This window comes from Galeopterus variegatus, unplaced genomic scaffold (genome assembly GCF_000696425.1).
Source record: "Galeopterus variegatus unplaced genomic scaffold, G_variegatus-3.0.2 Scaffold6354, whole genome shotgun sequence".
Lineage (NCBI taxonomy): Eukaryota > Metazoa > Chordata > Mammalia > Dermoptera > Cynocephalidae > Galeopterus > Galeopterus variegatus.
In genome coordinates this window covers 115,066-131,160 of record NW_007732465.1, presented here as the reverse complement: position 1 = coordinate 131,160, position 16,095 = coordinate 115,066, and the positions used below count along the sequence as shown (strand labels likewise).

Here is a 16,095-nt window from a genome sequence, read left to right as displayed (position 1 = left end):
TATATGTATATATATGCATGAGTGTATATATGTATGTGTGTGTATATATGTATATTTCTATGTACACAAATACACATATACACACACACATATACATACATACTAGTGTGTGTATATATTTATTTATATAGAGAATGCAAATGAAGCAAAATATTTATAATAAAAGAATCAAAGAGTATATGAATGCTCTTTGAATTGTTCTTATAACTTTTCTGAAAACTTGAAATTTTTTCCAAATAGAAATTTTAATAAAAAGAGAGTCCAGAAATAGACTATCCAGGTATACTATTACGTCATTAAAGGTATTTAAATTTTTTCTTTATAAATTATTATGTCTCTAATTATTTTCTTTCATTTAATCATATTGGCTAATAACTTCAAAACAACATTAAATAGTAGTGGAGATAGTGGGTATTCTATAGTCTTGTTCCTGATCTTAGTGGAAATGTCTTTAGTGTGGTCTCATTAATTAAGAAATTATTTTTCTCCTGTACATTATTTTATCATTTCACAAGGGGGCTCAGAAATGTTTTGTTTGTTTCTTTTTTTTTAAAGTCTGATTATTTTAGCACATTATGTTCTCTGTCAGTTTTCCTGGTTCCTGGTGGATCTTTTCTATGTGTGGCTTCTGTTTGTGTTTTTTTTTTTTTCCTTTTTGTCTTTTTTCGTGACCAGTAACAGGATCGCAACCCACGGTGTCGCGCCCACACCGCACTCAACCAGTGAGCGGACCGGTCTCTATATGGGATCCAAACCCTCGGCGGGAGCGCCGCTGCACTCCCAAGCGCCGCACTCTACTGAGTGCACCACCGGGCCGGCCCTGTTTGTGTGTTTTTTAAAATTTTTTATTATGAAAAGTTTTTGTGGATTATAGTTTTAAATATTAATTATTTTCCAGTGTTTTGATTATTTTCTTTGGACTCCAGTTATATGTATATTTTGTGTTTATTTCCTGTCTTCATTTCAAATAATTTCTTTGTAACCCTTTTTACATCTCTTTTTCATTTTTATTCTATTGATAGGTTTTCTGTTTTTCTTACTGTCCTTTTTGTTAGATTTTCACTTAACTCTCTCATTATTCTCTTTTGAGTACCTGATAATTTTAGCATCATTTCCTGTTTTTCCCCATTTCTTTTCTTAATTTTAATATTTCAGATGTTATATTCACAAATATTTATTTGAGAGTGTTAATTCAATGTGCAGTTTTATTATTATTATTATTATTACTATTATTATTATTACAGTGTTTTTCAATTGCATGTTATTCCGGGAGACTTTTTATCAGCTGAAGTTTTTTGTTTCACATTTTCTGTGTTTGTCATTGTTTTATACGGTTTTGAATGAATGTGCTCTGCTTGTTTCAATTTGTGTTTAATTCATGGACAGAATTTCCAGCACTAGAGCGCCCTCTCCTGTTAGTCCTTTCCTCTTCCAAGCAGTTTATGGATGATGGTGGACAGTTGGCATGTGCTGTTTCTTTCATTTCTACAAGATCCTGTTTCTTTCATTTCTACAAGATCCCCTCTTATTTATTTATTTATTTTTCTCTTTAATGGTACACTTTCAAGGAGTACCACTCCTCTTCTCTTGATATCTAATTCTTTGCCAGAAATATTGCTTCTCTGAGGCCGCCCCTTTCAGCCTTGCTCATTTCAGATTCTTTCTTAATTACAAAGTACCAAAATGTGTTTAGATTCTGGCATTTAGTCGAACTTTGTTCTAGGAGTTACTTGATCTGTGCTTGTCTATGTTCTCCACCCTACTTTACATTTTTTTTCCCTAGAATTTTTTTTTTTCCTTTTTGTCTTTCTTCGTGACCGGCAACGGATCGCAACCCTCAGTGTCATGCCCGTACCGGACCGGGACCGGCAACGGGATCGCAACCCTCGGTGTTGTGCCCGCACCTCGCTCAGCCACTGAGCGGCCGGTCTGTACAAGGGATCCGAACCCTCGGCGGGAGTGCCACCGCGCTCCCAAGCGGCGCACTGTAGCAGTGCGCCACCGGGCGTACCGGACCGGGACCGGCAACGGGATCGCAACCCTCGGTGTTGTGCCCGCACCTCGCTCAGCCACTGAGCGGCCGGTCTGTACAAGGGATCCGAACCCTCGGCGGGAGTGCCACCGCGCTCCCAAGCGGCGCACTGTAGCAGTGCGCCACCGGGCGTACCGGACCGGGACCGGCAACGGGATCGCAACCCTCGGTGTTGTGCCCGCACCTCGCTCAGCCACTGAGCGGCCGGTCTGTACAAGGGATCCGAACCCTCGGCGGGAGTGCCACCGCGCTCCCAAGCGGCGCACTGTAGCAGTGCGCCACCGGGCGTACCGGACCGGGACCGGCAACGGGATCGCAACCCTCGGTGTTGTGCCCGCACCTCGCTCAGCCACTGAGCGGCCGGTCTGTACAAGGGATCCGAACCCTCGGCGGGAGTGCCACCGCGCTCCCAAGCGGCGCACTGTAGCAGTGCGCCACCGGGCGTACCGGACCGGGACCGGCAACGGGATCGCAACCCTCGGTGTTGTGCCCGCACCTCGCTCAGCCACTGAGCGGCCGGTCTGTACAAGGGATCCGAACCCTCGGCGGGAGTGCCACCGCGCTCCCAAGCGGCGCACTGTAGCAGTGCGCCACCGGGCCGGCCCATTTTTCCCTAGGATTTTTTAAACATTTTCACTATTCTGTTTCTTAGATTTGTAGCAGCAGGTGTTAGAACTGGGTTTATTTTTTTAATTACAGGTAATTTCAGGATCATAGTGTTCTCTATCATGATACTGAAGATCTGTACTTGGTTTGGTGTTATTAACGCTCCTTGTTGATTTTATCATTTTTAGGAAAGATTTTGTGAGGATGTCAAAATATCCTCAAAAAGAGAATTTATTTATAGATGCATAATTACAATTCACATATTCCTTTAAATGAGAATTTATTAAGCATCACTAGATATCAGACAAAGGGCTAGGTCTACAAAGATAATCAGAACATGGCTTGCTACCATGAATTTGTTGGCAGGAACATAAAAAATGCATAATAGTTATAACACAGTGGTACTTATAAAAGAATAAAGCACAGAGGAAAAAGCACCTGCCTTAATGACAGCCTCAGGAAAAACTTCATGACATTCATTTTTGAGCTGTGACTTGAAAGATAAGTAGCAGGATGCTAAATAAATAAGCTTAGGTAAGAAAATCCCAGGCAAAGAGAGCAAGTGCAGAGCACTGGGCTAAAGAAGAGCATTGTGCATTTAGTTCTTTATGTAGGAGGGTCAGCAAGGGAGATTTGTGTGTTACCTGGAACAAAATCGTGAACTATGCTGAGGTGAAAAGATGAAAAATTTGAAGGAGGAAGAGAACACTGTTCAATTTTTGCTTTAGAAAGATCACTCTGTTGGAAAAAAAGATAATTTAGAATAATACAAGACTCAAATCAGAAAAGTAAGGAAGCCGTTAAAATTTTCAGCAATAAATGTTGAAAATCGTATCCAAGGCACTGGTAACAGGAGGCAGAGTAGACTATGGGTTAGAAAAAGATTTTTTGTGATAAAATTTATTAGGCCTAGTGGATGATTGGATATGGAGGATTAAAAAAAAAGGAGGACAGGATGACTTGGAGTGCCTATAAAGAGATTTAGCATATAGGAATCTGAATCCCTAGATTTCACATATTTCATATTATCTCTATACCATATTTCAGTTTCATATTCAAATATTTAGGTAGTTTTTCCTGCCTTTTGGCCACTGATCATTTTGACTTACATAATATTGGGGGGAAGGGAATGGAAATACCAAGGTTGCTGTCGCTGGCTATTAGTCTGTAATTTTACACGCCCTGTCAACCCATTTTTTCTTTTCAATTTAACAGCCCCATATAATTTTTCTTCTGAAGTCACCTATTTTGGATGTTTTATTGCTTAGAAATAAAACTGATATACTGCTATATACTAAATAGCTTAGAATAAATACATTGACCATGAATGTTATGGTGCTATTATAATGCCAAGATAATATAATAGCTAAGTTTCTCAGATGTCTATGAATTCACTATAAAAATGAATCCTTTTAGAACAAACTTTTGCATTCATTTATTTATTCAAGACTGTTTTCAACTCAACTATGTCATCATTCTTTTGATTATTTACTATGTCTCAGACTAGTACATTATAGAAACACAAAATTAGACCATTTCCCTTACACAATATCTCATACCAATATTCTTGAATCTCTTCTACTTATTGGATGCTATGTTAGATGCTATGGGGCCACAGATGAGTTGAAAATCTAGTAAATGAAATGAAAAGATTAAGAAATATCATAGATATAAATATATGGCACATTTTTTTCTAAGAAAAAATAATAGTCAAAAGAAAGGGTTCTCCTTATATTTTAGTCTTTATAGAGTGTCTCATATTATTAGATTCTCTCATTTTCTTTGTTATGAATAAGATAAATATTTGTTAAACCTTAAATGTTATTTGAATAATCTATGTTTTTCCCATAATACAAATTTAAGATGTCTGTTTCTACTCTCTTAAAAGATGCATTAGTGGTTCATCTGTTACTGTTAAACTCCCCAAGTTCAAAGTTTAGTAAAATTATTTCTACACTTGCACATATGATAAATGCTCATCTGATTTCATCTAATAAATGTTCAGCAATTTCTCTTTTTAAAAACATTTCAATAATAATTACAGGCCTAGAGTTCTTGAAGGCCTTTTAATTTTTAATTCTCAAGGAATAAGATTCTTGAAATTTGAAAAAAGTAGAACTTTAAAAATAAAGTTGTTGAAATACTCACTTTCCATATGAATTACTGAGGAATTTTTAAGTTGTCTGTAGTATTAATATTGATATTATGCCTTATAAAATTATTGATTTTGGAATTTTTTAAACATCAAATGGACATAGACATAGTGAACAGAAAATTGCACAAAGTGAAATATTTTTATACTTTTTTTCTGATTTTGATGTTATTTAGTATTACAGTAATTGTTATATTTTTCCAGTAAAAACTGGGAAAAAGCATGTTCATTCACCCTAAGTGTAAGTAAACCTAAGGGAGTTGTGAATGGCGGATTAACAAGGGTATATGATGGCATTATAACTTAATTTCAGATTTATACTGATTTGGAAAGCAGAATAAGGGAAAGTAACAATGCAAAATTGCTTATCATCACTGAAAAGAATGAAAGAAGATGGTACAAGTTCTAAGATACCTCTTTAATTAGAATTGAATTTTGAAAACTGAAGAATGGGATGTTCAATAAAATTAATATTGAGTATGAGAAATATACTTTAAAATCTCATCGAGAAATGAAGATTATAACCTTTGTGTTCAGAGTGTCTTCCTTTTAAGCATGTTTATAAATTATAATTTAATATTAAATGTTTTCATAGAATTATATAACATGCTATCACAACCTAAAAAGGATCACATCTGTCTGCTTAGGGCATGGGGAAAGGCTCACTGATTTGGTGAGTGGGCTCTATGTGGATAAGTTGGAGGATTAACCCTGTTGAAAAACAGCCACCACAAAACGTGGTTTTCTGAGGCAGAGAAAACTGTGTTCTCTGTTTCCTAAAGAGGGACTTAGTTAAAAAAAAAATCAAAACAAAACACCACTTGGCTGTGAAGCTCGGACACTTATGCCAAGTAATGCTGTCACTTTTCAGCTCTTTGTAAAGCAAAAGCTGAGCTGCATATTTTACGGAATTTTTATTAAGGCATCATTTTTAATTCCTTGGTCTGCTACCTATGTCACAACTCTGTAAGCATTATTCAGAGATCCAAACTTGAAGGAAGATAGAAATTTATACATACAGTGTGGTCAGAGTACCTTCTTCAATTTGAGAAAAAAGCAGTAAAACAAAAAGTCCATGCAGATTATGAATGTGGTTTTGACTTGTTAAATAATTGCTAGAAGTTACGTTGCAGAATATTCTGTAGTTTATTTCAAAACATTTAAATTCTCTTTAAAATGTAGAAGATCTTCAAATTATCTTATTGTTTAAAATTTAAATTTAAAGTCCATTCAATTGGCTTCCTACTTATATTTGTTATCTAGTAATCCTTACACCAGTCCTTACACTATGGAATAACCATTATCCTATGTTTTTTCGTGTGGAAACTAAAGTTTAGAGAGTTACTTAGTAACTTTACCAAGATTATATGGCTAGAAAGCAGTAGAGCCAAAATTAGGGTCCATGCTTGCCTAAATATAAAGCCAAAGCTCTCTATACTATAACATTCTTCTAACTTATGATTCTATTTTTACTCTCTTTCACAGGAAATATTATGGAGAAAAAATTGGTATCTATTTTGTCTTTCTGGGATTTTACACAGAAATGCTGTTCATTGCAGCTGTAGTTGGTTTAGCTTGTTTCATCTATGGTTTATTATCAATGGAAGGAAACACAAACAGGTAAGTGCAACTGGGTTGCCCAAATTAGAGCATCTTTATCTTATACTGACTGAAACTATTGTTACTATTTCCCTGGCATTTGCTCCAGAACGTTTCCTTATGACAGCAGCTAATTGGTATTTCTGAAAATAACCCAAACGTAGCTGGCCCCTCCCCACCTTGTGCCTTATAGGAAATCTGCTGTTCATGATGGGCTCTAAAGATTCTATTCCTAAAGCATGACTTGACCAGCTGCAGAAACTGCTGCTTCATTGCCCTCTCTGTCACATGTTAGAGTCTAAACAAATGGTTGTTCTTGTAAGAATAGCTTGGACTTTCAAACAAACACGCATCATTTTAAAAATAACTTGGCTGTTCCCTCTACAGCATTGAAATCTGTGACCCTGCGATTGGAGGTCAGATGATCATGTGCCCACTCTGTGATATAGTATGTGACTATTGGAGACTAAATTCTACGTGTTTGGCTTCCAAGGTTTGTATACATTGTGTTATGTGGAAAAGACTTGGAATTTGTCTCCTTTTATATTGCATTTGATACTAAGTGGTCTTTGTGATATTATTTTTACAGTTCTCTCATTTATTTGATAACGAGTCAACAGTGTTCTTTGCAATATTCATGGGAATTTGGGGTGAGTATAAAGTCCCATAATAAAACAGCTTTCTCCATATTATATGTCGTATGGCCCATTCATATAACATACGCAGATGACATAGCTTACATACCAAAGGTGGTTTTAAATCATTGTGTCTTAGCTAGCGTCATTACATTGAGGGAATCCACATCAATGCTCCTTGGTCCTTGATTCACAAAGGTCTCTATTGAATATCTGCTTATTTCTCTAAGAGACAATATAACTTTTGAAACATCAAATGTATTCATCTCCCACTGACTGCCAGTGCCATGGTAAAAACAGGCTGTATAAATACTTAATTGAGGACAGACTAAATATAAGTATTTGGTGGCTGGTGGATACTGAGTCATGGATACAAACTGGAATGCTTTGCAGTGAAGGGTAGGAAGTGCTTTTATACAAAACTTTTGGTTTGTTTATAATGAAAATAGATAACCATCATAGGAAATTCAAGCAATATGTAAAAGCAAATAAAAATTTTTGAAGTTTTTTTTTTTTTTTCCTTTTTGTCTTTTTTCGTGACCGGCAACGGATCGCAACTCTCAGTGTCGCGCCCGTACTGGACCAGGACCAGCAACGGGATCGCAACCCTTGGCGTTGCGCCCACACCTCGCTCAGCCAGTGAGCGGCCGGTCTGTACGTGGGAGTCCAGGACCAGCAACGGGATCGCAACCCTCGGCGTTGCGCCCACACCTCGCTCAGCCAGTGAGTGGCCGGTCTGTACGTGGGATCCAACCCCTCGGCGGGAGCGCCGCCACACTACCAAGCGGCGCACTGTAGCAGTGCGCCACTGGGCCGGCCCCCCCAAAATTTTTGAAGTTTTAAGCCTCCTCTTTTTCATTCAACAAACAATGAGTGATGGGATTTCTTCCATATCAATGAATATGGAGGGGAGGGGATGTGCAAGCACACAAATGTATATTTATGACTGAATAGAATTGCCTTTTATGAATTTATCACATTTAACATAACTAGTTCTCTGTTGTTGGAAGTTTAGGTCACTTCCACTTCTCTTACCATTATAAATAATGCTGGAAAAAACACTTTTTTTAAAAAAAAAATATTTTTACAATTACCTTCTAAGAATAAACACTTAGCAAGTGAATTTATGGGAAAAATTTATATTTACAACTGTAAGGCTTTGCTATATATTTCCATATAGCCTTACACAAAGGTTATACCAATTTAATTTTCTACAAACATTCTATGAGTTTTCCTATGTTCCAACCCTGGGGAAGCCTGGGGATTGGCAAATTTTTTTGTCATTTACAATTCAGTGGATGTGACTCCTGTCCCAGTATGGTTTTTATTTGCAATTACTTGATTACAAGTGAGAATGAACATGTTTTTAATATTTATTAACAATTGGCTCTCCTTGCCTTTTGAAGTATTTGATTTTTATAATAATTCATAGGTGCTTTTGTTTAATAAACACAGTAATCCTTTGCCGCAGAAATTGCAAATATCTTTTTAATTTGTCACTTACATTTGAACTTGTTCATAATCAATAGAAGTTTTAATATATGAGTATGTAACAAGGTTATAAAACTTTCCCATATGGCTTTTCTTGTTTCATTTGTTTCTCTAGAAAAACCTTTCCCACTCCAAGATGAGTAAGATGCTCACCTATACTTTAATCCAGAAATTTAATGATTTCATTTTATTTATACTTTAATGTAATTCTGCAAGTACTTTTTAAAGTTTTTACCTTGTGACAGGTTTGTTCTAGGCAATAGGGATTTACATATATACACAGATGGCCCTTGACCCTGAGGCACTAAATGTACATGCCTCTTTGATTATAACGGCTTATAAGACAGTCTCATCACTGCATTACCTATTTCTTTAGGGGAAATACCATGGCCGTCATCTTTATAGTTCCTGAGCTAGACGTATGGCATGTATTCAGACATATGTTGAATAAATGAATAATTTGGATGCTAATTATATTCCTTCTTATATGTGAAAAAAGCATCATCTTTATAGTTCCTGAGCTAGACGTATGGCATGTATTCAGATATATGTTGAATAAATGAATAATTTGGATGCTAATTATATTCCTTCTTATATGTGAAAAAAGCCAAGTCCTGTTTAGGCAGTCTATACTGCCGAAAGCAAGTATCTCTTTAATTTTCAAAAATCCTTTTTAGAGAATACCTGAATCTCACGATTCCTATAGACTCGTGTCATCACAAGAAGTCCATGGAAGTCACAATTCTATTTTTAGTACTTATTTTTTCTCTTTTCTTGCAGAACTTTTTTCACTAACTGTTTTATACCATTATTAGTTTCTCTCACAATCTCATCTATTTGGCGAATTTCTTATTTATGCTTCAGGATTGCAAACTTTGAGACAAAAGAGGTTTAATGTTTAGTGTATTTAAAAGTTTTATCAATATATGTGGAACATCCAATCTGTTGCACAGCCATAGTAACCAAATATTGCTTATAAAATGTATTGTAGTTGTTATCTTGTAATAGAAACAAAGTAAAGTTCTTACCTCATGAAATTCTCAACCAATATTAAATGAAAGAATAAATAAGTGAATGAATGAGTGAGTGAATATAAGAAAATTATTATGAAAGTCAAAATCTAATATGGGACAGAATTTAAAGCCTACTTTCGTAGAAGTACATTGTAAGTGCTGAAGGAATAAAGAGAAGGACTGAATTACTTCTGGACTGCAAGAATTGAGATAGCTTTTTTAGAAGACATAGAATTTGAATTGGATTTTATGTATTTTGATGGGCAAAGGGGGTGGAAAATATATTTTAAGAATAGGACAGTGTGATTTGAGGTTTAGCTTTCAATGGTTTATCCTCTGTGCTTTCAGTGTAATGAACTATCTCTGAGAGTTTCTTTAAGCTGAAGTTTTGTGGCTATATCACTTCCTCTGGAACATCTTTATTCTTTTCTTCACAACTACATTCCTCATTTATGTCAATAAGCTCCACTTCACTAAATTCCTCTGGCTGTATCTACAGAGTTTCTTAATGGCAACAGCATCAAGATTCCTACAGGCAGCTGTTTCTTCTATATCTCCATTTAGGTTTGTTATGAATTTCCCTTCCAGTGTTATCACTTTTCATTTCTTTGCTGCACCTTTATTTCTGTTGGCCAGTTCCATATTTAGATTATCCATTTTTGTAAATGTCACATGAATTTATCACAGGGAGGCAAGGAGACAACACAAATGCACACTTTTCTGTTTGTGAATGAACTGAATAACAGAAATGTAGTAATCAGTCACCATCAGACAAAAGAAGTGATTCGACAAGATGCACATACAAGGGTACTTCAAAAAGTTTATGTAAAGATTTTTATTATCTTTTAACTCCAATATTAAATGATAGAACTTGTCCATGAACTTTTTGGAGTACCCTCATATGTTACCTAGTAAAGTATGGACCGAAGAAAAAAGAGCAAAGCTTGCACGTTGTGGAATTGCTCACAGTTAGTATACCATGATAACTGAAATTTGAGTCATGTTGTTTGGGGACTGGTATTAACTAATTTGTGGAAACTGAAATCTATGCATATTGGAATCATGCAAAACAATGACTACCTATATTTCTAAATGTTTTAAGGAATTTAAAAAATGAGCCATCTCATTTTCATGGATTGAAAGACACAATATTGTTAAAATGTTCATACTACCCTTAGATTCAATGCGATCCCTATCAAAATCTCAAAGACACTTTTTACATACATAGATAAAACAAGTCTAAAATTCATATGGAACTACAAAAGACCCAGAATAGCCAAACCTTGAGAGAGAAGAGCGAAGCTTGAGGCATCACGCTAACTGATTTCAAAATATATTATGAAGCTATGGTAATGAAAACAGTATGGTACTGTCATGAAGGCAGACATATAGACCAATGGAACAGAATAAGCCCAGAAATAAATTCACACATATACAGTAAACTGATCTTTGACAGGGGTGCTAAGAATACATAATGAGGAAATGATATTTGCACAAATATCATCACCAAATGATGTTGGGAAAACTGGATATTCACATGTAAAAGAATAAAATTGGACCTTATCTTACACCATACACAAAAATTTAACTCAAAATGGACTGAAGACTTAAACATAAAACCTAATTCTTTAAAACTTAGAAGGAAATGTAGGGGGAAAGCTTCATGACATTGGTCTGGGCATCATTTCATGGATGTGACACCAAAAGCACAGGCAATAAAAACGAAAACAAGTAGGACTGCCTCAAACAGAAGGAAACAATCAACAGAATGAAAAGGCAGCCTATGAAATGGGAGCAAATATTTGCAAATCATTAATCTGATAAGAGGCTAATACCCAAAATATATAACTCACTCCTATCACTTTCAACAGGAAAAATAAAAAATTAATAACCTGATTAAAAAACAGGAAAAGAACTTGAATAGACATTTTTCCAAAGAGGCATACAAATGGCCAACAGGTATGTGAAAAAATGCTCAATGTCACTAACTATCAGGGAAAGGCCAATAAAAGCCACAATGAAATATCACCTCACACCTGCCAAGATGGCTGTTACCAAAAAAAGAGACAGGTGTTGGATATGAAGTTGGAACCCTTGTATACTGTTGACAGAAATGCAGAATGTTGCAGCCACTACAGAAAACAGTATGGAGTTTCCTCAAAAAAAAAAATGAAAACAGAACTACCATAAGATCCAACAATCCCACTCCTGGGTATTTATCAAAAGTTATTGAAATCAGGATCTTAAAAGAGATATTAGCAATCTCCTGTTCACTGCAGCACAACAGCCAAGGGATAGAAACAACCTAAATGCCCATCGACAGATGAATGGATAACAAACTGTGGTATATACATACAATGGAATACTCTTCAGTCTTAAAAAAAAGAAGGAAATTCTACAGTTTGTGACAACATGAATGAAACTTAAGGACATTTTTCTCAGCAAAATAAGCCAGTCACAGAAAGAGAAATACTGCACTACTCCACTTATGTGAGGAATCTAAAATAATCAAATTCATAGACTCAAAGAGGCTGGGGGATTGGGAAATGGGGAGTTGCTGAACAGTGGGTGTAAATTTTCAGTTAAGCAATATGAATAATCTCTAGAGATCTATACAACATTGTACATATTGTCAACAGTAATGCATTGTACACCTAAAATTTTGTTATGTCTTAGAAAAGACATAAGAGAAGAGTGCTAGGGTGCTAGTCACAGTCCATTTTTTGTTATTGGTGCTGATTTATTTGTGGTATATTAGTCCATTTTATGTTGCTATAACAGAAATACATGAAACTGAGTAATTTATAAGGAAAAGAGGTTTATTTGGCTTACGATTCTGGGACAGCTGCACCTGGCACAGGCCTCAAGCTGCTTCTACTTATGGGGGAAAGAGGCAGGCAGCCAGTGGATATAAGTAGATCATATGGCAAGAGGAAGCGAGAAAGAGAGAGAGAGGAGGCGCCAGGGTCTGTTAAACAACCAGTTCTTGCGGGAACTAATAGAGCAAGAACTCACTCATTAATCCCCCCTTCCCCCGGGAAAGCATTAATCCATTCATGAGGGATCCGCCCCTGTGACCCAAATAGCTTTCAGCACTGCCACACTGGGGAACAGATTTCCACATGAGTTTTGGAGGGGACAACACATCCAAATTCCATCAATAGGGTTATTTTGTAAAAATTTGTTGAATTATGTAATTTGTTGTAGATAAGTTATTCTTCAGTTGAAAGTTGAAGTTATATTATATGAGTGTATATAAAGAGAGAGAGAGAGAGATAGTGCTAGGGAATGGTTCTTATATATATTTCAGAGGTAACATTTCCCTAAGCCCAAGAAAGTGATACAATGACTTGAATTCTTTCAGACACATGCAAAAAAGGATCTTCTGTTTAGTAAAAAGTTGTTTAATATTACTTCTAATTATTTGAGTGAAGAAAGAGTAATGTACCTATACTTAAAATCTTTTTTCTTCTTGGGCCACTGTCTAAGAAATTAACTTGAATTTTCATATATTAGTTATTTCAATATTACATAGTATTATGGCAACATTAATTATTGATAATTTTATCATCGAACATAACAGTGATAGAATAGCCACCTGAATAATATGAACCATCATGCAACCAGTTATTTTAAAAAGAAAAAGAGTTATTTTCTTATTAACTTTATTGTTCCATCTTTTGTTTATGTTTGTTTTTATGTGCTTGTGTCTAGTCACTTTATTTTTGGAGTATTGGAAACAGCGACAAGCCAGATTGAAGTATGAGTGGGACCTGGTAGACTTTGAAGAGGAACAGCAGCAGCTTCAGTTGAGACCTGAATTTGAAGCTATGTGTACACACAGAAAACTGAATCCTGTGACTAAGGTACATTAGGAAACTGTGAGATGGGCAGCATATTTCAATGGACACACTGCTATAGTTTACCTCTCAAAAAATCATGCATATTTTAATTTTCCTTTAAAATATTCCCAACATACAGATCATATAAACTTCTTTACTTGGTTCTAATATATATATTTATATGTGTGTGTGTTTATATGTGTGTGTACATACATACATATATATAATTTATATATCCATATATGTATATATATATGAACATTTCAAACACATACAAAAGTAGATAGAAAAGTATAATGAACCACATGAAGGGACCTATCACCCAGCTTCAATCATTTTTAATTTATGGACAATCTGGTTTTATTTATACCCTACTGCTCTCTGCCACTAGATTATTTTGAAGCAAATGCAAGGCATCCTAACATGAAATATGTAGTCAATACTAAATGAGAAAATGGAAAATAGTGTGTATGCTCTGGGCTTTGTATATAAATATATGAACATGGAAATGATACTAAGTTAATATGCAAAAATTAAAATAGTAGTTATATTAAGATAGTAGTCTTACTAGTGATTGTTTTTTTAGACCAAATTTTCTTCACATAGTCCCTTTCAGTTGATTATAATGTGAAGGACACTGCACTGGTGTCTGCGAGGGAAATTCTAGATTTTACATTCCTTAACTGGCAAACTGGAGGTATTTCTTGACTGATTCACGTGACTTCTTGGTACCTCAATTTTTTCATGTGAAAGTAGAAAGTACTTTGCCTCTAAAGACCAGAATCTTGACAATGTATTTTTAGAGCCCCTATTTTTTCCATAATCTATAAACACTTTGTTACCTGCTATTTAAAGAAGAATAGAATATGTCTCAAAAACGATCTCTTCAGTAGAATTCCATACTTTGTTCAGGACAGTATTCTTGCAGTATAACACTCAAAATTGTTTTTACAGTTTAGGTATTCACTAAGCATTTATTAAATTGCATCGAATATTTCAATGGACACTCTGCTATAGGTCATCTCTCTAAATAATAACTTTATTATTTAGTAAATGAATAAGGGGAAAAAACACCTCAGAAAATACATCAACAATTTGGGTGACAGTTTGAAATTAAGAAAATATATTAAAAGATATTGACAGAATAATGAATGATGTTTACTCCCATATCGTAAGATAAAAAAATAAACAAAAGAAGGCCTATTGGTTTTGCCAAGAATTAACAGAAAAAAATGTATTGAATGTTTGCATTTGAAACCAGTTGAAAAGCAATATGTATTGATTCATGTGAATCATCCATTTTACTTAGCTTTAATGATTTTGAAATCAATACATAGAGTGTTGTTTTTGTTTTTGTTTTTTTACTTACTTGCAGTGTGCTTCTTCAGTGTTTAAGCATAACTGGAACTCCTACATTTGAGTCATGAGCACACGCATACATTGGATGCACACACGAATACACATGTACACAATCACGTATACACACATGCACACACATCCTAAGGTTCTATAGAGCTCTTGGATAGTCTACTTTGCTTGTTGAGAGTTTACATTCAGCCCACCCTGAAAATCCTTAAAATGTGAAATCATATATTTTATAGAATTACATGATTTAGATTTCTGACGTCAACCATTTTTTACTGTATGGTAGTCTTCTTTTGGGTAAAATCTACCTACCTCTTGTTATAGCTAAGAATGTCAGCTGTGATATAATTAAAATTTCTCGTTAATGAATTTAAAGCCTGAAGGTGGAATAATCTGGATTCCTGAGCTATGTGGAAGAACACACTTTATCCTATAAATGTAAAGAAGGCACCCCATTTAATATCATGCAGAGCAATTACAGAGCAATGCAGTTTAATTCAATTCAATTAGAATAAATTGTAACATCATTAAAGCATGCTCATCAAGCAGCAACCTGCAGGTTTTGACTTTGCTTCTGTCTACCGGCTCTGTCTAACTGAATACAACTTTAATTCAGCACTCAGGCAGGAAATTGTATGTATTTATTATGTCTTATATCATGACTAAAATATCTCATGAAGCTTTCTGTCTCAAGGGAAGGAACCATTGCTAGAATACAGCTTTCCATAAGCTACAGTAGGCCCATTTGGGAGGTTTCTACTTTAACTGGGCTGTAGGATTTTAAGTACTATTTGGAGTCCCAACTCTGAGGGCCAACTTTTAATTCGTTTGTGATTTCTTCACCATTACAGGAGATGGAACCTCACATGCCTCTGTGTTCTCGTCTTCCGTGGTACTTTTTATCAGGAGCCACAGTGACATTATGGGTAAGCATTTCTTTAAAAACCATTATCAACTCTTTGATGCAGTCATGCAGTCATATAGGATTATCTCAACAGTTTCATCTGCAGTGGCTCTTGAGTCTCTCCTTCCTCTTTGCCTCCCCGGTTTTTTCATCGTGCTTATACGTCTTATATAAAATAAACTGCAATTTACATGGATTTTTCCTAATTGAACTTTGGGAAAATATTTAAAGGAACAGAGAGGTGCTTTATCTTAGAGCCTATCCTTCCCCGCCTTACAGCACTACATTAAGTGATAACTTGAAACGAGAACAGAATAACAAATTTACTTTGATTGCCGACTCCTGAGTTAGTTTTAGAAAATTCATTAATATATCTTTTTCTCCACTTAAAATATCTGCACAGAATGAGTAAATAAGTCATACTTTTACTTTTTTTTTTTTTTTTTTTTTTAATGG

At 35.3% G+C, this 16,095-nt stretch overlaps 1 protein-coding gene across 1 annotated transcript in view; it reads left to right on the top strand.

Moving 5' to 3' along the window:
- The first annotated feature begins 5,440 nt into the window (after positions 1-5,440).
- Positions 5,441-16,095, top strand: part of ANO5 (anoctamin 5) — a 29,956-nt gene continuing 19,301 nt past the window's right edge. Inside the window, exons 1-6 of the mRNA XM_008590769.1 lie at positions 5,441-5,463; positions 6,276-6,410; positions 6,777-6,882; positions 6,979-7,039; positions 13,243-13,394; positions 15,587-15,661. Of these exons, the coding sequence (XP_008588991.1) occupies positions 5,441-5,463; positions 6,276-6,410; positions 6,777-6,882; positions 6,979-7,039; positions 13,243-13,394; positions 15,587-15,661 (552 nt within the window). The remainder of the gene's footprint in view (positions 5,464-6,275; positions 6,411-6,776; positions 6,883-6,978; positions 7,040-13,242; positions 13,395-15,586; positions 15,662-16,095) is intronic.